The 23681-nt window shown below is 37.7% G+C and overlaps 1 protein-coding gene across 1 annotated transcript in view; it reads left to right on the forward strand.

Annotated features, from left to right (window-relative positions):
• The first annotated feature begins 858 nt into the window (after positions 1-858).
• The window catches only part of CUNH10orf53 (chromosome unknown C10orf53 homolog), a 35487-nt gene continuing 12664 nt past the window's right edge, over positions 859-23681 (forward strand). The window contains exon 1 of the mRNA XM_037143123.1: positions 859-955. Coding sequence (XP_036999018.1) covers positions 859-955 — 97 coding nt within the window. The remainder of the gene's footprint in view (positions 956-23681) is intronic.

Genomic DNA, 23681 nt, shown 5'->3' on the forward strand with positions numbered 1-23681 from the left:
TAACAGCCATTAATAGATAGCTGCTGGAGAAATTAGTCAACTGAATTACAGTTAAAAATAAGTGAATACTCACTTATGTACATATATACAGCCCCAAAGAAGCATGAAAGAAAAACACAGAAGAGAGGAGACATAAAGAATACATTGAGAAGGTCTAACATACATTTAACTAGAGCCCTTGAACAGTGAGAAAATGGAACTGAAACAATATGTGACAGTATAATGGTTCCAATTGTTCTGAAACCAAACGAATGGCTTAAATTCAGTTTCAAAAATCTCAACAAATCCCCGGCGAGATAAATAAAAAGAAATCTATACATAGGCACCTCAAAGCATTTCCAATCCATGCTACACTCCTGACTTGCCTGGGAAGGTTACTTGACCCGTCTGCACCTTAGTTTTGTTAATACACAATCATAACAAAATACAACCTATATTATAGAGATGGTAAAATGATTAAATGAGATAGCACGTGTAAGTGCTTAATATGTTGCCTGATACATACTTTTCTGTAATTGGTTATAAATATTGGCTATTGTCATTTATCAACACTTTCCATACCAGGTTGAAATCCTGTTTAGCTGGCTGTTAAGGTGGCTGAGGCAAGTTGTCTCCAGCCACCACTACACCCTTTTGCACCCCAGCAGTGGGCACACATTAGGAGATACAGGCATCTAGAAAGGGAAATTCCTCACCCTCTCTCATTACACCAGGCACTGGGCTGGGAGTGGTAAGGAGGATCCTCAAGCTCCACCCTCACCCTCCCTGACCACGCCCAGCCACGCCCACTCCTACGGGCCTGACGAGCAGTTGCCTAGCAGTGTGTGTTGCGTTGTAGCTCAGGCAGGCAGCCCAGCCATGCCCAAAAATGCAGTGGTCACCTTGCGCTATGGCCCATACAGCGCAGTTGGCCTGTCCGTGGAGCACCGCACGTTCCGCCTGGAAGGCCTGCAAGGTGGGCAGCCAAGCACCAGAGGGCCACCAACACCAACCTGCGTGTGCCCAGGTATACCCTAGCCTCTGAGCGTCTGTGCAGGCTGTGCCTTCTGTCTAGACCTCCTTCCTTCCTCAGGCCCAGACCACATGCCACCTCTTTTGAAAAGTCTCTGAGCCCTCACCACCCGGGGATGATTGAGCATCTTCCTCTGGCTTCCCCCACTTCAATATAAGAGTGGGAACAAAACAAACATGTGAGCCCACTGGGTGCTGGAAAGTTTACACAAGTTATCTGGATAGAAAGGATTACACACTCAGCTTTACACCATGGAAAACTGAGGATCAGGAATAGTAAGTGACTTTTTCAAAGTCATATGGCTGGCTGGAAAGTGGTGGGGTGTCTGTCCTGTCTGTCCCCCGGTCATTCATTAATGCAACAACCTTTTTTTGAGCAGCTAATATGTGTCAAACACTCCTCCAGTTACCTGGGACATACTGGTGAACAAACATACATGTCCTTGAAGTGACCTTCTTATTGTTGACTACTAATTGACAGTATTGCTAAGACTAATAGAGAAATTAGTCTCTGCTAATAGAGAAATATACTCATAGTGGGCCCCACAACTGGCCATAATTGGAGAGGGAGGGGAAAGATCCAAAAAGGTTTCTTACATTTGAGTTCAACTTTTAAAGAGTAAGCAGTAATTAACCAGATAAAGAGAAGAAAGAGCACTCTAACCGAAGGGACTGATATCTGCCAGGGCTGCAAGCATGAACAAATGACGTGTTTGTTGAACTGATGAAAAGATGAAATTGGAGAGGTAGACAGGAACTAGATCCTGCAGGGCCATACAAAAGTTTTTTTTTTGTTTTTTTTTAAGATTTTTATTGATTTATTATTTACAGAGAGGAAGGGAGGGAGAAAGAGAGAGAGAAACATCAATATGTGATTGCCTATCAAGGACCCCCTACTGGGGATCTGGCCTGCAACTCAGGTGTGTGCCCTGACTGGTAATTGAACCAGTGACCATTTGGTTCCCAGGCCTGTGCTCAATCCACAGAGCCACACTAGCCAAAGCAGCCATATAAAAGTTTTAAGCAGGGGGATAAAACTGTGGCTGCTATGAGAACAGATTAGAAGTGGTTAAGAATGAAAGGATGGAGACAAGTCAGGGACCTATTGTAGTGGTTCATGAGAGAGATAATAGTAACTTATACTGGGACAGCCATAAAAGGGTGATAGATAAAAGTAAAATAATGGTACTCCCACACTGACTGGTGTGGCTCAGTGAATTGAGCACCAGCCTGTGAACCAAAGGGTTGCCAGTTTGATTTTCAGTCAGGGCACATGCCTGGATTGCAGTCCAGGTCCCCAGCATGGGGCACACAAGGGGTAACCACACACTTATGGTTTTTCTCCCTCTCTTTCTCTCTCCCTTCCTGTCTCTCTAAAAATAAGAAAATAAAAAATTTTAAATGGTACTTCCTAAAAAAATTCAGAGTGGAGGCAAGGGTCAAGAGGCTTCTCTCTGGCCCTGGCTGGTGTAGCTCAGTGGATTGTGTGTGGGCATGCAAACCAAAGGATCGCAGTTCGATTCCCAGTCAGGGCACATGCCTGGGATGCAGGCCAGTTCCCATCAGGGGATGCACGAGAGGCAACCATACATTGATATTTCTCTCCCTCTCTCCTTCCCTTCCCCTTTAAAGATAAATAAATAAAATATTTTTTAAAAAGAGGCTTCTCTCTAGATCCAGTTAACTCTGGCTTGAGTCAAGTGGTGATGGATGTAAGTGCTCTGTACTAAAATTGAGAATACCAAGGATGTTCAATTGGAGGAACATGCTCCATTTTGGAAAGTATTAAACCTCCAGTGCTTTCAGTTACATAGGTGGAGGTGCTTAGCTCTATTGTTCTGGAGTTCAGAGAAAAAATCTGTCCTGGAGATAGGAAGGTATGAGTCATTGACTTGGGGAGAACATATAGAATAAGAAGAGAGCCTGAGACTGAGTCTTCATGAACTCCATTATCTGGCCCAAACCCAGAATTTTCCAGGCAAAATGTCTTGGGAGTGCAGAAAACACAAAGTTAGCAATCAGGGAAGCCTTCCAGAGGAGGTAGCATTTGAGTTCTATTTAGTTTAGAGCATGGGGAGGATTTCAATCATCAGAAAACAACTGCTTTCCCTGAGAGAAGAATTGATTGAGAAGTTTCTGTTGTAAATAGCTCCGTATTATTTGGTAATGCTTAAAATGTTTTGAAGTCTTGGCTAAGGACACTGCCTAAATAACTGATTTTTTTACTTCTTTGCCATCTGATGAACTAGGCCTATCCACAAAACCTTGATCTCATAACCCACTTTTATTAAAATAATGAGACCAAGCAACTGCAGCAGTTTCTTAAAAAATATAGTAGATCTAGCTTCCAGTCAATATGGTGGTGTAGGTAAACACAGTACTCGGAAACTTCCACAACCACATCAAAATTACAATTAACTACAGAAGAACCATTATTTATAACTGCCTAACATATAGCTGAACAGACATCCTATAACTAAGGTATAAAGAATAAACCTCAGAATAAACATTAGAACTGATAACAGAGATAGAGATGCAGAACATGCTGGTCCCACATATACATGGGGCAGTTAAAAATTATGAGCACTATCTCAGATGCTGAGGTCCTCCCATGAGTCCAGTCCCACACCAGAGCCCCTAACCCAGGGTTCCAATGCCAGGAAGAGAAGCCCCCAAAACTTCTGGCTGTAAGAACCAGCCAGGATTGTAGCTCAGTGAGATAGAGGGCTTCTGGAGTCCCAAACTCTTAAAGGGCCTGCACATGGGCTTACTCAGTCTCAGTTGCTCTGAGTTACAGCACTGGGGCAGCAGCTTGAAAGGCACCAGGGACTTAAGGGAGAAACTGAATTGTCTAGCTTCAGGTTGAAGACTGGGGTGGCAGCTTTCTCCCAAACAAAAGTGCTAGCAGAGGCCATTGTCCTTTTGCTAAATATTCCACCCACAAAACTGACAGGCAGTGCTGTATTTGAGTCTTCAACAACCTGGCTAACACCATACACCCCATCATGGTGATTTCCTGAGACCCTGTCCCACCCAACTTGTAGTTCAACTAAGACCTTTCCAGGGGCTTTCCATACAAACAACCTGTCTTGGCTCATGCTGCTGACTTTCCTAAAAGCTCTCAAACAAGCAGCACCTTGCCTCTGTGTACCCTGTACTTCTTGCTAAGTGGCCTTAGGCCCAGCACTAACAGCAGTTAGCCATGGTTCACAGCTTGACCTGTCCTGCACAAGTAGCAGCCATCTGCAGGTTGCTTTATAGCTTATGCTGGGTGGTCCCAGACAGAACACAGGTAGCAACTGATCTTGGCCTGCATCTCCCAGAAGGTCTCAGAGCCAGTGCACCCAGTGAACAGCTTCAGACCAGGCCAAAGTACCACCCAACCACCTCAATGAATAATACACTCAAGGTACCTGAGTACTGGTAAAGTAAGTTCTGTTCCATGAGGTAGGTCCTGCACTGCTAATTCTCCACACTGGTTACAGCCAGTCCTCACAGGCCTGGTGGTAAATCTATCCCACTGACATGAAAACAGTAATCAGGGCTCAACAACAACAGGAGAGTATACATAGCCCACACTGGGGGCTCATCTGGAGCACCCAGCTCAGGTGACTGGGTAGGCTGCATGACACCTACCCAGTCTACATAAGGCCACTCTACCAAGCCTAGGAGATATAGCAGCTCTATTTAATACAGATAAACAAACACAGGGATGCTTCTAAAATGAGCAGACAAAAGAACATGTCCCAGATGAAAGAACAAAACAAAACTCCAGAAAAAGAACTAAACAAAATAGAGACAGGCAATCTACCAGATACAGAGTTCAAAATACTAATTATAAGGATGCTCAACTTAGGGAAAGAGTAGAAGGACTTAGTGAGAATTTTAACAAAAGAAACTAGAAAACAAGGAACAAACAACATCCAAAGTGTGTAGAAGGAAGGAAATAATAGAACAGAGTGTAAATAAGAGTCTTAAAAATACAACAGAAAAAAATCAATGAAACCAAGAGCTGATTCTTTTAAAAAATAAACAGATATGAGAAACTTTAGCCAGATTCACCAAGAAAAAAAAAGAAAGGGCCAAAATAAATAAAATCAGAAATGAAAGAGGATAAGTGAAAACTGACCCACAGAAATACAAAAGATTATGAGGAAATACTATGAACTACTATATTCCAACAAATTGGACAGCTTGGAAAAAATGGATAATTTTCTAGAAAAAAAACAATCTTCAAAGACTGAATTAAGAAGAAAAAGAAAATCTGAAGAGACTGATAAATACTAGCAAAATCAAATCAGTAAGTAGTCAGAAAAGTCCCAGCAAACAAAAGACCTGGACCAGATAGCTTCAGTGGCAAATTTTACAAGAGCATTTTAAAAAATTGAAGAGGAGGGAAAACTCCCAAACTCATTTTCAAGGCCAGCATTACACTGATACCAAAACCAGACAAAGACACTACAAAAAAAAGAAACTATAAGCTATTATCCTTTATGAACACAGATGTAGAAATCCTCCACAAAATATTAGCAAGTTAAATTCAGCAAAACATTAAAAAGATCACACATTATGATCAAGTAGGATTTATTTCTGGGATGCAAGGTTGGTTCAGTATTTACAAGTCAAGTAACACAGCCAAAATGAAGACTAAAAACCATATCATCATATCAATAGATGCAGGAAAAGCATTTGAAAAAAATCTAACATCAATTTATGATTAAACAAAACTTACCAAAGTCAGAATACAGGGAACATTCCTCAACATAGTAAGGGCCATATATACAAACCTACAGCTAACATCATACTCAACAGTGAAATTTTGAAAGATTTCCTTTAAGACTGGGAACAAGACAAAGGTGGTAAAAGACCAAACTATAAGACATTGAAGAAAGAAGTTAAAGAAGATACAAATACATGGAAGAACATATGCTCATGAATAGGAAGAATAAACATTGTTAAAATGTCCATACTACCCAAATCAATATACAGATTCAATGCAATCCCTATCAAAATACCAATGGCATTTTTTTACAGAACTAGAACAAGTCATATATGTGGAACTACAAACGACCTGGAATAACTAAAGCAATGTTGAGATAAAAGAACAAAATTGGAAGTATAATACTACCTGATATCTAACTATACTATGAAGCTACAGTAATCAAAACAACATAATACTGGGGCACAGACAAATAGATCAACAGAACAAAATACAGAGCTCAGGAATAAACCCACATCTATCTGCCACACTAGTTAATGACAAAAGCAACACAAATATACAACAGGATAAGACAATCTCTTCATCAAATGTTGTTGGGGAAACTGGACAGATGTATGCCAAAAAGGAACTAAAGTACTTTCTTATACCAAAATATACCAAAATAAACTCAAGAAGGATTAAAGACTTAAATGTAACTTCTGGAACCATAAAACTCCTAGAAGAAAACAAGGGCAATAACACTTTGACATGTTTTTAGTAATATTTTTTTTAATATTTTTCCTCAGGCAAGAAAAACAAAAGAAAAAATAAACAAATGGGATTACATCAAACTAAAAGCTTTTGTACAGCAAAGGAAACCCAAATGATACATCTGATAAAAAGATGATATCTAAAATATATAAGGAAATCATGACTTCACATACACACAAAAAAAATTGAAAAAATGGGCAGAGTATCTGAATAGGCATTTCTCCAAAGAGGACATGCAGATGGCCAACAGATATAAGAAAAGATGTTTAACACGACTTTAGTTTGTAGAGAACTAAATGTAGAGAACTTCAAATTAAAATCACAATAAGATATCAACTTACACCTGTCAGAATGACTATCATCACTAACAACAAACAACTAGTGTTAGTGAGATTGTATACTGGTGCAGCTACTATGGGAGTTCCTCAAAAAATTGAAAATAGAACCACCATATGACCCAGGAATTCCACTTGAGTTGCCAGATAGGAGGTGGTTTACGGGGATGGGTAAAAAAGGGTGAAGATTAAGCAGTACAAAACGGCAATTATAAAAATAGTCACAGGGATGTAAAGCACAACATAGGGAATATAGTTAATCATATTTTAATAACTACTTATGATGCCAGGTAGGTACTAGACTTATCTGGGAGATCACATTGCAAGTTATATAATTGTCTAACCTATACACTGTTCAACTGAAACTAGTATAAAATAATAATGTAAACTTTCATTGAAAAATAAAACAAAAAATATATTCTTATGAATGTCCAGTTTTTCTCAGTGTGCTTTGTTAAAGAGACTGTTTTTTATCCATTGAATGGTCCTGGTACTCATGTCAAAAATCAACTGGCCATAGATGTGATGATTTATTTCTGGACTGCCAATTCTATTCCATTGGTCTATATGTTTATCCTATGACCGTACCACACTCTATTGATTATGTATCTTTGAGTAAGTTTTGAAATAAGAAAGTGTAAGCTCTCCAACTTTGTTCTTTCTTGATTGTTTGAGCTATTGTGGCCCCTTGAAATTCTGTGTAATTCTTAGTTTTTCTATTGTTGAAAAATACAGCATTGGAATTTTGAGAGAAATTTTATTAAGTTTGTATAATGCTTTGAGAAGTACAGTTGACCCTTGAACAATGCACGGGTTAGTGGTACTGATGCACCACACTGTCAAAAATGCAAGTATAAATTTTTAATCCTCCAAAATTTAATCATCCCTCAATATTTGTGAGGAATTTTTCCCAGAACACATCCCCACCCTGGCATGGATACCCAAATTCCAGGTGTTCAAGTTTCTTATATAAAATGTCATGGAATAATGCATACAGACTGCCCTCCACATCTTCTGATTATTAACCACATGTAAAAAATACTATTTTTGATCCTCATTTAGTTGAACCAGGAGATGCTATGGAGGGCTGATTATATTTATTGAAAAAACAACAGTGTACAAGTGGGCTCCTACAGTTCAAACTTGTGTTGTTTAAGGGTCAAATGTATAGTCATCTTAACAATTTTGTCTTTCAATCCATGCACATGGGCTATCTTTTCATTTATTTAGAGCTTCTTTAACTTTTTTTTAGCAATTAGCAATTTAGTAGTTTTCAGTGTATGAGATTTGCAATTTGTTAAATCTTTTCTAAGTGTTTTGTTTTTTTAGATGCTACTGTAATTGAACTCATTTTCTCAATTACCTTTTCAGATTGTTCCTTGTTAGCATAGAGAAATACAACTGATATGTGTGTTGATTTTGTATCCTTAAACTTTGCTGTTTGGTTTATTAGCTCAAAATATTCTGTGGACTAAAGATTTTCTAGTCTACATATAGAGGTAATTTTACTTCTTTCTTTCCATTTTAGATGCCTTTTGTTTTTTCTTGCCCAATTTCTCTAGCTAGAACTAATATTGTGTTGAGTAAAAGGGGCAAAAACAGGCCAGTTTTTCCTGCTTTTGTCCTGAAAATCTTGTCTTGTTCCATACTTTAGGTTAAAACCTTTTGACCATTCTCCATTGAAGATGTCAGCTGTGATGTTTCACATGTCATCTTTATCATAAGAAAGTTTTCTACTATTCTCAGTTTGTTAAGTATTTTTATTATGAAAAATATAGTCTTCAAGTGCTTTTTCTGGGTCAACTGAGGTAAATATGTGGTTTTGTATCCTTCATTCTATTAGTGACGTATATTATATTTATTGATTTTCATATGTTGAACCAACCTCACACCTCTTAGTTATGGTGCACATACTTTTTTATGCTACTGAATTCAATCCTCTAGTTTTTTTTTCATTTTTTCATCAATAACTTTATTAATTTGGATTTTTTAAATTTAGTCAATCCTCTAGTTTTCTGTTGGGGATTTTGTGTCAATATTCATTAGGAAAATTGCTCAGTAGTTTTATTATAGTGCCATTGTCTGGCTTTTTTAAAAGTATATTTTATTGATTATTCTATTACAGTTTTCCCAATTTTTTCCCCTTTATCCCTCCTCACTTATGCACACCCTCCACCCTCCAGTATTCCCTTTGCCCCTGCTTAGTTCATGTCCAGGGGTTGTACATATAAGTTCTTTGGCTGCTCTGTTTCCTATACTCTTCTTAACCTACCCCTATCTATTTTATGCCTACCAATTATGCTTCTTATTCTCGATACCTTTCCCCACCTTTCTTCTCCTCCTCTTCCACACTAAAAACCCTCCATGTGATCTCCATTTCTCTGGCTTTGTTCCTGTTCTAGTTGTTTTCTCCGTTTGTATTTGTTTTCATTTTAGGTTCTGTTGTTGATAGTTGTGAATTTGTTGTCATTTTACTGTTCATAGTTGTTTTTTATGTAATTATTGTTCAAGTACAGTTTTCTGTCTTTTACTCCCATCCCAGCCCACCCCCCCAGTGCTCCCCCTCCCTCCCACTTCCACCCCTGTTAGTTTTTGTCCATGTGTCCTTCATACTAGTTCCTGTGAATTGTTAGTTTTTGATCTTCTTTTCCTTAAATAAGTCCCTTTAACATTTCATATAAGGGCTTGGTGATGATGAACTCCTTTAACTTGACCTTTTCTGGGAAATACTTTATCTGCCCTTGCACTCTAAATGATAGCTTTGCTGGATAGAGTCATCTTGAATGTAGGTCTTTGCCTTTCATGACCTCAAATACTTCTTTCCAGCCCTTTCTTGCCTGCAGGATTTCTGTTGAGAAATGAGCTGAGAGTCTTATGGGAACTCCTTTATAGGCAACTCTCTCCTTTCCTCTTTAAGATTCTCTCTTTGTCTTTAATCTTGGGTAACTTAATGATGATGTGTCTTGGTATGTTCCTCCTTGAATCCAATTTTTTTGAGACTCTCTGAGCTTTCTGGACTTCCTGGAAGTCTATTTCCTTTGCCAGATTGGAGAAGTTTTCCTTCACTATTTTTTCAAGTAAGTTTTTAATTTCTTGCTCTTCCCCTTCATCTGGCACCCCTATGATCTGGATATTAGAGCACTTAAAGTTGTCCCATAGGTTCCTAAGCCTCTCCTCATTTTTTTGAATTCTTGTTTCTTCATTCTATTCCAGTAGAATGTTTATTTCTTTCTTTTGTTCCAAATCATTGATTTGAGTCCCAGTTTTCTTCCCTTCCCTGTTGGTTCCCTGAATATTTTGCTTTATTTCGCTTTGGGTAGTTTTTATTTCTTCCTTCATTTTGTGACCAAACTCAATCCTGATTACTAGTGTTTTGAGCCCTGCATCAGACAGGTTGTCTATCTCCTTAACACTTAGCTCTTTTTCTGGAGTTTTGATCTGCTTTTTTCATTTGAGCAATATTTCTCGGTCTCAGTGCACCTGTTATATTGTAAGGGGGCAGAGACTTTGGTATTCACCAGAGTGAGGCAACCCTCTTTGCTGCCTTGTGACACAGTAGGTGGGGGAGGTGTCAGAGAGGGAACAATGCTGCTGGCTCACTCTTCTTTAGCCCCACTTTCCAACTAACTCTCCTGTGAGACTGGGAGTTTCTCCCACCATTGCAACCCCCATAGTATTTTACAGCTAGCTTTGAGTCTTTACTTTCCCATTCAGCCAGCCCTGGCTTGCCCCTGAAGTTCGCAGCCTTGCCATTCATCCTCTCTGCTCAGCTGTCCATCTCCTGTCTCCGATCTCTACCCCTTCTACTGGTTTGGGTGAATGTTTTTTTTAACTCCTTGGTTGTTGGAGTTCCCTGCAGTTTGATTTTTTTTAGCATTTTTGGTGGTTTATTGTTTTTAATTGGATGTTATGTCTCTTTTGGTTGTGGGAGGAATTGAAGCATTTCTACCTACACCTTCATATTGGCTGGAACCCACTGTCTGGCTTTGAGGTCAGCATAATGCTGACCTCATAGAATGAGTTTGAAAATGTTCCCCTCTCTTCAATTTCTGGAAGAGTTTCAGAAAGATTGGCATTAATTCTTCTTTAAGTGTTTGGTAGAATTTGCAAATAAAGCCCCATGGTCCTGGTCACTTCTTTGTTGGAAGGTTTCAATCCCCTTACTAGTTATTGGTCTGTTGAGATATTTGATTTCTTCTTAAATGTGTTTTGGTAGTTCTGTACTTCTAGGAATGTGTCCATTTTATATAGGTTAGCCAATTTGTTGATGTATAGGGGTTAATACTATTCTCTTACAATCCTTTTTATAGATGTATCTTTTTAAATCCTATCTATTTCTGTAAAGTTAGTTGTAATGTAGCCTTTTCCATTTATTATTTAGTTATTTTAAGTCTTCTCTCTTTTCTCCTTAGTCAATATAGCTTAAGGTTTGTCAATCTGTTGATCCCTTTAAAGAACTAACTTTTGCTTTTGTTGTTTTTTTTCCCCACTTTTCTATTTTCTATTATTTTGTATTCTGGTCTAAGTTTTATTTCCTCTGTTAGTTTTGGGTTTGATTTGCTCTTGTTTTTCTAGTTCCTCTAGCTGTACAATAAGATAATTGATTTGAGATCCTTTATAATGTAGTCCTTTACATCTATAAATTTCCCTCACAGCACTTTCACTACATCCTCTATTTTAATATGTTGTGTTTTAATTTTCATTTTCTCAAAATATTTTCCAGTTTCCCTTGTGATTTCTTTTTCGACACATTGGTTGCTTAACAGTGTGTTGTTTAATTTCTAAACATTTATAATTTTTTTCCAGATTTTCTTCTGCTATTGTTATATAGTTGCTTTCCATTATGAGGAGAAATAATAGTTTGTAGATATTATTCTAAAATTTATTTAGATTTGTTTTGTGGTCTAAAATATTACCATTTCTATAAAACGTTTCATATGCACTTGAGTAGAATATACACTCTGCCTTTGGTGGATGTTCTATTTATATATGTTAGGTCTAGTTGGTTTATAATGCTAGTTAAGTTTATTATTATTAATATTATTATTATTATTATTATATTTTTAGAGAGAGAGGGAGAGAAACATCAGTGTGAGAGAGAGAGACATTAATTGGTTGCCTCTCATACATTCCCAGACTGGGACTGAACCCACAACCTAGGCATGTGCCCTGATGGTAATCAAACTAGTGACTTTCTGATTTGCAGGATGTCACCTAACAAACAGAGTAAAGCTGGTTGTGGCAAGTCCTCCATTTTATTTTTATTGCTTGTATTTTTTTATTGTTGTTCAGGTACAGCAGTCTGCATTTCCTTCCCACGACTCTCCCTTGTCCTACCCATCCCCGCCTCCCACCCTCTACCCTGCCCCCTTTGGTTTTGTCTATGTGTCCTTTATACATGTTCCTTGATGACCCTTCCCCTATTTTCCCCCATTATCCCTCTCCCCTCTCCTCTAGTTATTGTCAGCTTATTCTTTATTTCACTGTATCTAGTTATATTTTGCTTGCCTGCTTGTTTTGTTGATTGTGTTCCTGTTGAAGGTGAGATCATATGGTATTTGTCTTTCACTGCCTGGCTTATTTCACTCAGCATAATGCTGTCCAGTTCCATCCATGCTGTTGCAAGTAGTAGGAGCTCTTTCTTTATTTCTGCTGTGTAGTATAGTATTCCATTGTGTAAATGTACCATAGTTTTTGATCCAGTCATTTACTGATGGGCACTTAGGTTGCTCTATTTTCTTATTGATAGTCTCTCTAGAGGTTGTACCCATTATTGAAAATGATGTATCAAAGTCTCCAGCTGTTATTATATAAAACTATTTCCCCTTCAATTCTGCCAATTTTTGCTTTATATATTTTAGGGTTCTATCAGTTGTATACAGATATATAATTGTTAATACTTTTCATAGAGTACAGCTTTTATTAATATATAATATCATTCTGTGATTCTTGTAAACTTTTGACCTTAAAATCTAATTTGTCTGAAATAACATAGACAATCTGTCACTCTTTTGGCTGTTATTTGCATAAAATATTTTTCCATTCTTTCAATTTAAAACATTTAGTATTTATGTATCTAGAGTGAGTCTTTGGTAAACAGTATATAAATAAATTCTGCTTTTCAATTCATTATGCCAATGTCTACCTTTAATTAAAGAGGTTAATCTGTTTTCTAGTAAGTAATTACTACTAAGGAGATACCAACTTCTGCCATTTAGCTATTTGTTATCTGTATTTCATATCTCATTTTTGTTCCTCAATTTCTTCATTACTATCTTTTAAAATAATTTACTTGATTTTTTGTAATGTACTATTTTTATTTCCTTTTTTCCTTTTCAATATATTTCTAATTGTTATTTATTTCATTTTATTTTTTACATTTTCTTATTGTTGTTAAAGTACAGTTGACTACGTTTCCCCACCACCACCATTCCTCCCACTCCAGCCATCCCCACATCCCACCTTTGATCTTTGCCTGTTTGGATTTGTCCATGTGTCATTTATAGTTGTTCCTGAAAACCCCTTCCCCATTTCTCACCTTTAACCCCTCCCTCCTCCCCTCTGGTTACTGTCAGTTTGTTTTTGAAGAGGCTATCTTTACTCCATTTTATGTTAGTGCCCCCTTTGTCGAATAATAATTAACTGTAGAGAGTTGGGTTGATTTCTGGACTCTCTGTTCTGTTCCATTGGTCTATGTTCCTGTTTGTATGCCAGAACCAGGCTGTTTTGATTACAGTGGCTTTGTAATACAGTTTGATATCAGCTATTGTGAACCCTCCTATTTTGTTCTTCTTTCTCAAAAGCGCAGCTGCTATTTGGGGTTGTTTATGGTTCTATATAAATTTTTGAAGTGTTTGTTCTATGTCTGTGAAATATGTCATTGGTACTTTAATAGGTATTGCATTGAATCTGTATATTGCTTTGGGTAGTATGGACATTTTGATGATGTTAATTCTTCCAATCCATGAACAAGGTATATGTTTCCATTTGTTTGTGTCTTCCCTGATTTCTTTCTTCAGTGCTGTGTAATTTTATGCATACAAGTCTTTTACCTCCTTGGTTAGGTTTATTCCCATATATTTTATTTTTCTTTTTGCTATATCGAATGGGATTTTTTCCTTGATTTCTGCTCTGCTGATTCATTGTTAGTATACAAAAATGCCTTTGATTTCTGGATATTGACTTTGTATCCTGCTGTTTTGCCAAATTCATTAATTAGTTTGAGCAGTTTTTTGGTAGAGTCTATAGGATTTTCCATGTACACTATCGTGTCATCTGCAAACAGTGACAGTTTTGTTTCCTCCTTTCCTATTTGGATGCCTTTTATTTCCTTTTCTTGCCTGATCGCTGTGGCCAAAACTTCCAATACTGTCAGTTTGTTTTTAATTTCACTGTCTCTGATTCTATTTTGTTTGCTTGTTTGTTTTGTTGATTAGGTTCTACTTAAAGGTGAGATTATATGGTATTTGTCTTTCACCACCTGGCTTATTTCACTTAGCGTGATGCTCTCCAGTTCCATCCATGCTGTTGCGAAGGGTAGGAGCTCTTTCTTTCTTTCCTTCTTTCTTTCTTTCTTTCTTTCTTTCTTTCTTTCTTTCTTTCTTTCTTTCTTTCTTTCTTTCTTTCTTTCTTTCTTTCTTTCTTTCTTTCTTTCTTTCTTTCTTCTTTTCTGCTGCATAGTATTTGATCATGTAAATGTACCATAGTTTTTTGATGCACTCATTTACCAAGGGGACCTTAGGATGTTTTCAGCACTTGGCTATTGTTAATTGTACTGCTATGGACATTGGCATGCATAGGTTATTTTGCATTGGTGTTTCAGGGTTCTTAGGGTATAATTCCAGCAGTGGAATTGGGTCAAAAGGCAGTTCTACTTTTAGTTTTCTGACCAAATTCCATACTGTTTTCCAGAGTGGCTGCACCAGTCTGCATTCCTATCAACAGTGCACTAGGGTTCCCTTTTCTCCACATCCTCTCCAACACTTGTTTTTTCATTTGTTTATGATAGTCATCCTGACTGGTGTGAAGTAGTATCTTACAGTGGTTTTAATTTGCATCTCTCTGATGGCTAGTGATGCTGAGCATCTTTTCATATGTCTCTGGATCCTCTCCCCTGTATGTCCTCCTTGGAGAAATGTCTGTTCAAGTCTTTGGTCCATTTTTTAATTGGGTTGTCTTCCTGGAGTAGAGTCATGTGAGTTCTTTATATTATTTTGGAGATCAAACCCTTGTCCAAGGTATCATTGGCAGATATGTTTTCCCATACAGTTGGTTCTCTTTTAATTTTAATGCTGTTTTCTTTAGCCCTGCAGAAGCTTTTTATTTTTATGAGGTCCTATTTGTTTATTCTTTCCTTTATGTCCCTTGCTCTAGGGGACATATCAGTGAAAATATGGCTGCACGGAATATCTGAGATTTTTTTTTCTTTTTGCATGTAGCTGCCCAGCTTTCCTAACACCATTTGTTGAAGAGACTATTTTTACTCCATTTTATGCTTCTGCCCCTTTTGTCAAGTATTAACGGACCGTAAAGACTTGAGTTTATTTCTGGGCTCCCTGTTCTGTCCCATTGGTCTATGTGTCTGTTCTTATGCCAGTACCAGACTGTTTTGATTACAGTGGCCTGGTAATACAGTTTGACATCAGGTATTGTGCTCCTTCCTACTTTGTTCTTCTTTCTCAAAATTACTGCAGCTACTCAGGGTTGTTTATGGTTCCATATACATTTTTTGAAATGTTAATTCTATATCTGTGAAATATGTAATTGGTACTCTAATAAGGATTGCAGTGAATCTATAACTTGCTTCAGGTAGTATGGGCATCACGATGATGTTAATTTTCTCATTCATGGACATGATACATGCTTCCATTTATTTGTGTCTTCCTTAGCTTCTTTCTTCAGTGTTGTGTAGTTTTCTGAGTATAGGTCTTTTACCTCCTTGGTTAGGTTTATTCCTAGGTACTTTATTTTTCTTGTTGCTGTATCAAATGGGATTTTTTCCTGATATCTATTTCAGATATTTTTGTGGTTACCTTGGGAATAGCAATAAACAATCTAACCTTATGAAAACCTAGTTTAAATAGTACCAAGTTAGTCTGCATTTGTATACAAAACATCTGTTCCTATACACATCCATCATTCTCTCTTCACAATGTTATCACTATCTTCATTCACTGTGTGCCCATTAACACAGATTCATAATTATTGTATTATTCTTTTGCCTTTTAAGCACATAAAGAAAAAAGTTATGAACCAAAAGTGTAACAATGGTTGATTTTATGTTTGTCACTGTAGCTACCTTTATCAGTGTCCTTGAGTTCTTTTTATGGCTTTATGATTTTCTCTAGTGCTCTTTCATTTTAGCCTGAATGACTTCTTTAGCCTTTCTCGTAAGGGAGGTCTACTTGCAATAAAATATGTCAGCTTTTATTTATCTGAAAATGTCTTATTTTCCCTTCATTCTTGAAAGATAGTTTTGACAATCATAGAATTCTTTGGCAGTTTTGATGGTTAGTTTTTTTTCTGTCACCTCTTGGCTAGGCAATGTTGCCCAGTTGTTGGGTCAAACACAAGTTTAGATGTTGCTACGAAGGTATTTTTTAGGCGTGCTTAGCATTTACAATCAGTAGATTGCATAAAACTGATTACCTTCCATGTGAGTGGGACTTTAATAAGTTGAAGGCCTTAACAGAAAAAAAAACAAACTAAGGATACCCAAAGAAGAAGGAATTTTCCTCAAGACAGCAACATCAAACCCCCGCTTGTGTATCTAGCCTACCTGACCTATGGAAATCATAATCAAATTCTGCAACATTAACTCTCACCTAAATTGCCATTTTTTTCAGACTTCAGATTCAACAGCCCTCACAAATATATGAGCCAAGGCTTTAATATAAATCTCCATTTCCCCATAACCCCTCTCTCTCCTCTTTCTCTTTCTGTCTTTGTCTCTATGTATAAACTGTTGATTTTATTTCTCTGGAAAACTCTGATCGATACAAGTTTGTTTTTGCAGTACTTTAAATATGTCATTACACTGTCTTCTGGCCTTCATAGTTTCTGATGAGAAATCATTTAACTGTTAATGTTATTGAGGAGCTCTTGTACATGACAAGTCATTTTTGTTTTGCTCCTTTCAAGATTCTTTCTTGGTCTTTGTTCACAATTTGACTATAATATGTCTCAGTGTGGATCTCTTTGAATTGATCTTTCTGGGCTTAGTTTAGCTTCTTGAATATGTATTTTTACATCTTTCAGCAAATTTTTGGAGTTCTCAACCATTATTCCTTCAAATACTCTTTCTTCCCCTTCCTCTTTTTTCCTTCTGAGATTACCATTGCATATATGTTGGTACATTCACTTTTTTACAAAATTATTTGTTCTTTATGTTCCTCAGACTCAATCATTTTAATTGTCCTGTTCTCAAGCTTATTGATTCTTTCTTTTTTTGTAATTTTAAGCTAAAATTTATATTTTAAATAAAAATGTATAGTAACAGATTTTACAAAAGCATCACTCAGGAGTACATCTTAAAATAATATTACATGCTTTATTTACTTAGAAGTTACAGACAAAGACAAAACAAATAGCTGTCATTTATAAATGCAAATTTCTTTCTTTGAGCAAAAAAAACTCGTGTTAAATGTCAGACTGAAAATCAGTGAGACACAATCATGCAGTGGCAGCTCATCACCTCCCTGAATGAGGAAGCCTGGTACTCAACCTCCTGGCCTGGGAATTGTTCTGCTTCTCCTCTCTGGTCTTTAGTTTCTCTGAGCACCAAGGGAAGACTTGGTGATTTCTAAAGTCCTCTGTGTCATGGTCCTTCCATTTTAGAGAACAGTACATAATTATCACAGTATCATTTTCCTTTATCATAAAGCTCAACAGAAAATAAGATCCTCCAAAAATTTTACTACAAAGGGTACTATGATTTTTACTGCAACCCTCACTACTTTTGGAAAGCATCCATCTCAGAAGTTTCTGATTTGGTTCACTTAGCGATTCCTGCCTTGGAAACGTCCTCTATGCACACTAGTATATAGGAAGAAATGAGCAGTCTTTTTTGTGAAACTGTTATCTATGCTCCTGCTTTCTTCATATAAGACTGGGCTGTGTCTATGCTCAGGCCCAGACCATTTGTAATTACAGAGCGCCCAGCTGATTCATTTACTGTTTCTTTCTTACATTTCACTGTTTATTATATGTTATATTTTAGTATGTTCCTATTGAATTTCTTCAATTCATGTTGCTCTCAGTTTGATCAATATTTTGAGGTTTTCACCTAACAGCTCTTCAGATATTTTGCTGGTACGTGAGGCTCAGATTGCAGAGATGACAGGAAGCTACATCTGCTGGTGGACAAGCTGCCTTTCAGCACATTATAAGACTTCTGACTTCTCCTTCTATTAATGTAGCATTTCATTTTAAAAGAGTCAACTTAATTTGATCACACTCTCAAGTAAAATATTTAATTTCTTTGTCAATATTAAACATGATTTTTTTACAACAAAGACATACTATGGACAAACACCACTAAACCATGCACTTAGACAAATGATAAAAAAAAACAGTTGATTTATCTCCAAATACCAATTCTAAAATCAAGGTCTTCAAGCCCTTGACAATGCACATGGATCTCTAAATTTTAGGATACATTTTTCCACATCATTATTTCTATAGTTTGAAAAAAACTAAAATGCATACTCTTAAATGACAGCATATCAATATCACTGAAATGTATTACTGTGTCAACCGATGGTGTTGGTGACAATTCAACACCAAGAGGAATCCCCAGTTTGGGGTGTGGTGAAGAAGAAAACTTTATTTAGTGCAAAACGGCTCAATTGTGATACAGTATGGCTGTGAAAACAGCACAGCTGTGAGGTGGCCCGAAGGCAAGGCTCCTCTGTACTAGACAGCTCTGCTCTAGTTTGTCTGTTTCACTTTGCTCTGGAAAGCCCAGCTTAGTACGTATCTTCTTTCTGAGGGTCCACAACTTGCAATGTTTAACTTTCTCCATAATTACTTGAAAATTCATAGTATTAATAAAACTTGCTAATTTTGAAACCTTACCATTTGCAACAGCATGGATGAATCTAGAGGGTATTGTGCTAGATGAAATAAGTCAGACAAAAACAAAGTTACCTTTTTCTTTATTCAGCATTCATTTATTTGTCACTTTTTACTATTCTCCAAAGTTCTGAGAAAGTTGATTCTGACAATTTTGGTGTTTGTTTGTTTGCTTTTTGGATGTTTCTGTGAGTGAACGGGAGTTTCACTCCACTGTTTTGCTGACACTCCACTGTTTTGCTGACACTTTTTAGTTGTTTCTTACTACTGCCATAATCAACATGATTGTATAGCATTCAGTTAGATCATTTACAGACCAAGAATTAAATAAAGCAGAATGTATAAATGAACATTTTGTTATAATATACAATTTACAAGTATTAAGGGGGAAGGACTTCTCATTTAATTTTACACAAATCCTGTTGGCTCTGCTGGCCACCTGTCCCTGGTCAACTGTTTTCTGCTTGTATTCTTGGCATTGTTGGCAGAGACATGGCATGAACAGAGACTGAACACAAGGCTCTGAAGTCCCATTGATCTAGTTTTATATTGGTGTCCATCCTGTAATAGCTGTGTGACCAAAGTCAAGATTAAGTTATTTTACCTTTCTGAGCCTCCATTTACTTATGGTAAAATGGGAAAAAATCTCTACTTCACTAATATAAAATTCCAATCAGAAAATGCATGTAGAATTATGAACACCATACCTGCACATAGAAAGTGCCCAGTGAGCATTGGTTCTTATAGTTCTAGGGGAGGAAGGTCACTAGAAAGTGGAAAAGAGAGTAGCTTGAGACATGTGGGCAAGCAGCAAGCAGTTGGTTCTATCTGGAGGAAGGTGTGCAACAAGAGAGGGTCAGGCCATTTTACTCTTTGCAAAAGGGATCTAGAAAAGTTTTTTGAGCTAGAGAATAATGAGATCAAGGATATGTTTTAAGGGGCCAATTCTGAGGAGAGAGTTTTGGGGAGGAGAAGTAGGAGGAAATAAATTACTAAGAAATATTAAGAGGTTAGAAATTATGTTTTGATGCACTTCTAGTCAAGATGGCAGCATAGGCAAACACAGCTCACTTCCTCGCACAAGCACATCAAAATTACAACTAAACTATAGAACAACCATCATTCAGAACTTTTAGAAATTTAGGTGAATGGAAGCGACTACAGAATAAAAGAAGAAATCACATGAAGATTGGTAAGAGGGGTGGAGACACTGAACAGGCTGATCCCACACCATGTGTAGCAGATAAAAATCAGCAAGGCTATCTCAGGAGAGAAGGGTCCCACCCCATAACAGGAACCTCAGCCCAGGGTTCCAGTGCCAGGAAGATGAGTCTACATAACTTCTGGCTGTAAAGACCAACAGGGATTGAGACTGTGGAAGACAAAAACTGCTGGAACCATAGGCAGTTCCTCTTAAAGGTCCCACACACAGACTTCCTCAGACTTACTCCTTCTGAGCCCCAGCTCTGGGGCAGCAGATTGAAAGTCATCAGAGATTTTGGGGGAGGAAATGAATTCTCCATCTCCAGGGTGAGAGCTGGGGGCTAGTTTGCCTCCAGGCAGAAGTGCTGGAAGAGGCTATTGTTCCTTTTCTAAGCCCTCCTTCTACAAAGCCAGCAAGTGGATGCCATTTCTGAAACTCCAACAACCTGCCTCACACTGTGTGCCCCACTTTGGAATTCTCTGCCCCTTCCCCATCCAACTTTCAAGCCTACCCAAGCTGTTTCCATTGGCTTTTCCATATGAATGACTTGTCTTGGCTCATGCTTCAGATTTCCCTAAATTCTCTCAAATGATCATCATGTGTCTTCAGCAAGCTCTGTACCTTCCACTAAGTTCCCACATCCCCAACACTACCAGCATCCAGGCTTTGTTCACAGCTTGGCCTCTTCTGGGCAACTCCAAGCATAGCACAAGTAGCAGCCATCTGCAGATTACTTTGTAACTGTGTTGTGTGACCCAGGACAGAACACAAACAGTGGCTGACCTTGAACAGGCCACCAGCTATCAAGGCTCAACTATAAGAGGAGTGTGTACTCAGGCCACATGAAGGGCATACCTCGAGTACCCAGCTTGGGTGATAGGGGAGGCTGTGCCACTGGACCCTACAAGACATCAATTACATTAGGTCACCCTGCCAAGCCTGGGTGACATAGTAGCTCTACCACATACATTAAAAAATTCAAAGAAGATGCCAAAGTGAGGAGACAAAGAAACATGGCAAATGAAAAAAACAGAACAAGACTCCAGAAAAAGAACTAAACAAAATGTATATAAACAATCTATCAGAGGTAGAATTCAAAACATTGGCTATAAGAATGCCCAGGGACCTTAGTGAAGGTTGCAAAAGCATAAAAAAATTGAGTCAAAAACAAAGGATACACTAATTGAAATAAAGAACAATTTACACGATTCAACAGTAGAATGGATCAAGCCAGGAATCAAATCAACAATTTGGAATATCAGGAAGTGAAAAACATCCAATCAGAACAGAAAAAAATTCAAAAAATGAGGATAGTGTAAGGAAAATCTGGGATAACTTCAGGTGTTATCTCATTTGCATCATGGTGGTGCCAGAAGAAGAGAAAGAGCAAGAATCAGAAACCTATATGAAAAAATAATGAAAAAAAAAACTTCCCTAACTTGGTGAAGAAACTAGAAATACAAGTCCAGGAACCATAGAGAATCCCAACAAGATGGATGCAAAGAGGCCTACTCCAAGACACATCACAATTAAAATGGCAAAGCTTAAATACAAAGGATCTTAAAAGGAGCAAGAAAAAAGCAGTTAGTTACCTACAGGGGAACTTTCATAAGACTGTCAGCTGATTTCTCAAAAGAAACTTTGCATGCTAGAAGGGATTGGCAACAAATATTCAAAGTGAAGAAAAGCAAGGATCAACAAGCAAGCTTACTCTACCCAGCAAAGTTATCATTCAGAATCAAAGAACAGGTAAAGAGTTTCCCAGACAAGAAAAAAACTAAAGGAGTTCATCATCACCAAACCAGTATTTCATGAAATGTTAAAGGATCTTCTTTAAGAAGAAGATAAAAAATATGAACAGTAAAATGGCAATAGATACACATCTATCAACAATTGAATTTAAAAAATAAAATAAACAAGCAGAACAGGTACAGGATCATAGATACAGCTAATATTTTGATGAATGCCAAATTTACCAGTTGGGGGGGACACTGGGGAGGTGGGTGAAATATGTGAAGGGGTTAAGTAGTACAAATTGATAGTTACAGAATAGTTGTGGGATGTAAAGTACAGAATAGGGAATAGAGTAGCCGAAGAACATGTATGCAGGATCTATAGATATGGGCAACAGTATGAGGATTGACTGAGGGAGTGGGGTAGCTAAGTAGAGGGCAACAAAGTGCCAAAACTTGGGACAGATGTAATAGCATAAACGATAAAATGTAATAAAACAACAGCAACAAAAAAGAAATTACATTCTGGATATCAGGGGAAAGATGAAGGCAGATTTGAGTAAGAAATAGTTATGACTTCAAATGATATCTTTGTGTTGATGATCCCAAATTTATGTCTCCAATCAGGACCTCTCAATGTCATTGAGATGTTTAGTAGGTATCTCAGACTAATATATCCAAAATTTCTAAACTAGCCTCCTACTACTCAGCCCCACACCAGCCCCTCCTGTGTTCTTTCCATCTCAGTCCATAGCAGTTCCATCCTTTCAGTTACTCAAGCCGAAAACCTTGCAGGCATCTTTCTATCCTCTCCTTTTCTTACACTTCCCATTTAGTCAAGCAGAACATCCTATTGGTTCTATCTTCAAAGCATACAGACAGAATCCAATCACTTGTTACTCTTTCTACCACCTCCCTCCAAGCCACCATCATCTACTACCTGGATCAAGGCCTTGGCCTCTTACTTAGCTCCCTGTGACCACTCTTGTTCTGCAAAGTCTGTTTCTGGCATCAAAGCCAGGTGGTGGCATTTAACTTGAGGCAGAGTATGGCCCATGCCTCTGAGAACATTCTGGTGACTCCTGAATCACTAAAGGTGGAAATCAAAGGCTTAAAGTGACCTACCACACTCCTAGTTACCTCCCTGACCTCATTTCCTTTCCTCACTATTTACTCATTTCTCTTATTCCCTCTGCTCCAGCCATACTGGCCTCTTCATAAACTCTTGAACACTTTCACTGGCCTCGCACCTCTGGACTAGGCAGTTGCTACTCCTGAAATGCTCTTTCCCCAGATTCCATTGTGTCTTCACTATTCACTCTCTGTCAGCCTTTGGGTTTTTCTCAAAAGTCACTTTCAGGGTCTTCCTTGAGCTTTGCCATTGGAAGTGTAAACACTTCCCATGCCCCCCTCTTATTTATCTCTCTTCTCTCTCTTTCAGGCTTTCTTAAGTGCTCATAAATATATAGCATAACATATATTTCACCTACCTACCTTGCTATTCTCTCCTACTGAGACATAGGTTTCAAGGGAGCAGGAATTCTTTTTTTTTTATTGATTTTTAGTGTACAGCTTACTGGTTAAACAATCATATAATTTAAATAATGTTCCCCTTGGTATTTACAATACCACAACTGAAACCATAATAGTTATCACAACATTATTGACTATATTTTTTATGCATTACTTACTTCCCCACACCTATTTTGTAACTACAAATGTGTGCTTCCTACTCCCTTCACTTCTTTCACCCAGTGCCCCAACACCCTCACTCCTCTAGCAACCATCAATCTCTTCTCTGAATCTGTGAGTCTGTCTCAATTTTTTATTCATTTATTTGGTTCTTTAGATTCTAC

This window comes from Artibeus jamaicensis, unplaced genomic scaffold (genome assembly GCF_021234435.1).
Source record: "Artibeus jamaicensis isolate MK-2021 breed Jamaican fruit bat unplaced genomic scaffold, CSHL_Jam_final contig_468, whole genome shotgun sequence".
Lineage (NCBI taxonomy): Eukaryota > Metazoa > Chordata > Mammalia > Chiroptera > Phyllostomidae > Artibeus > Artibeus jamaicensis.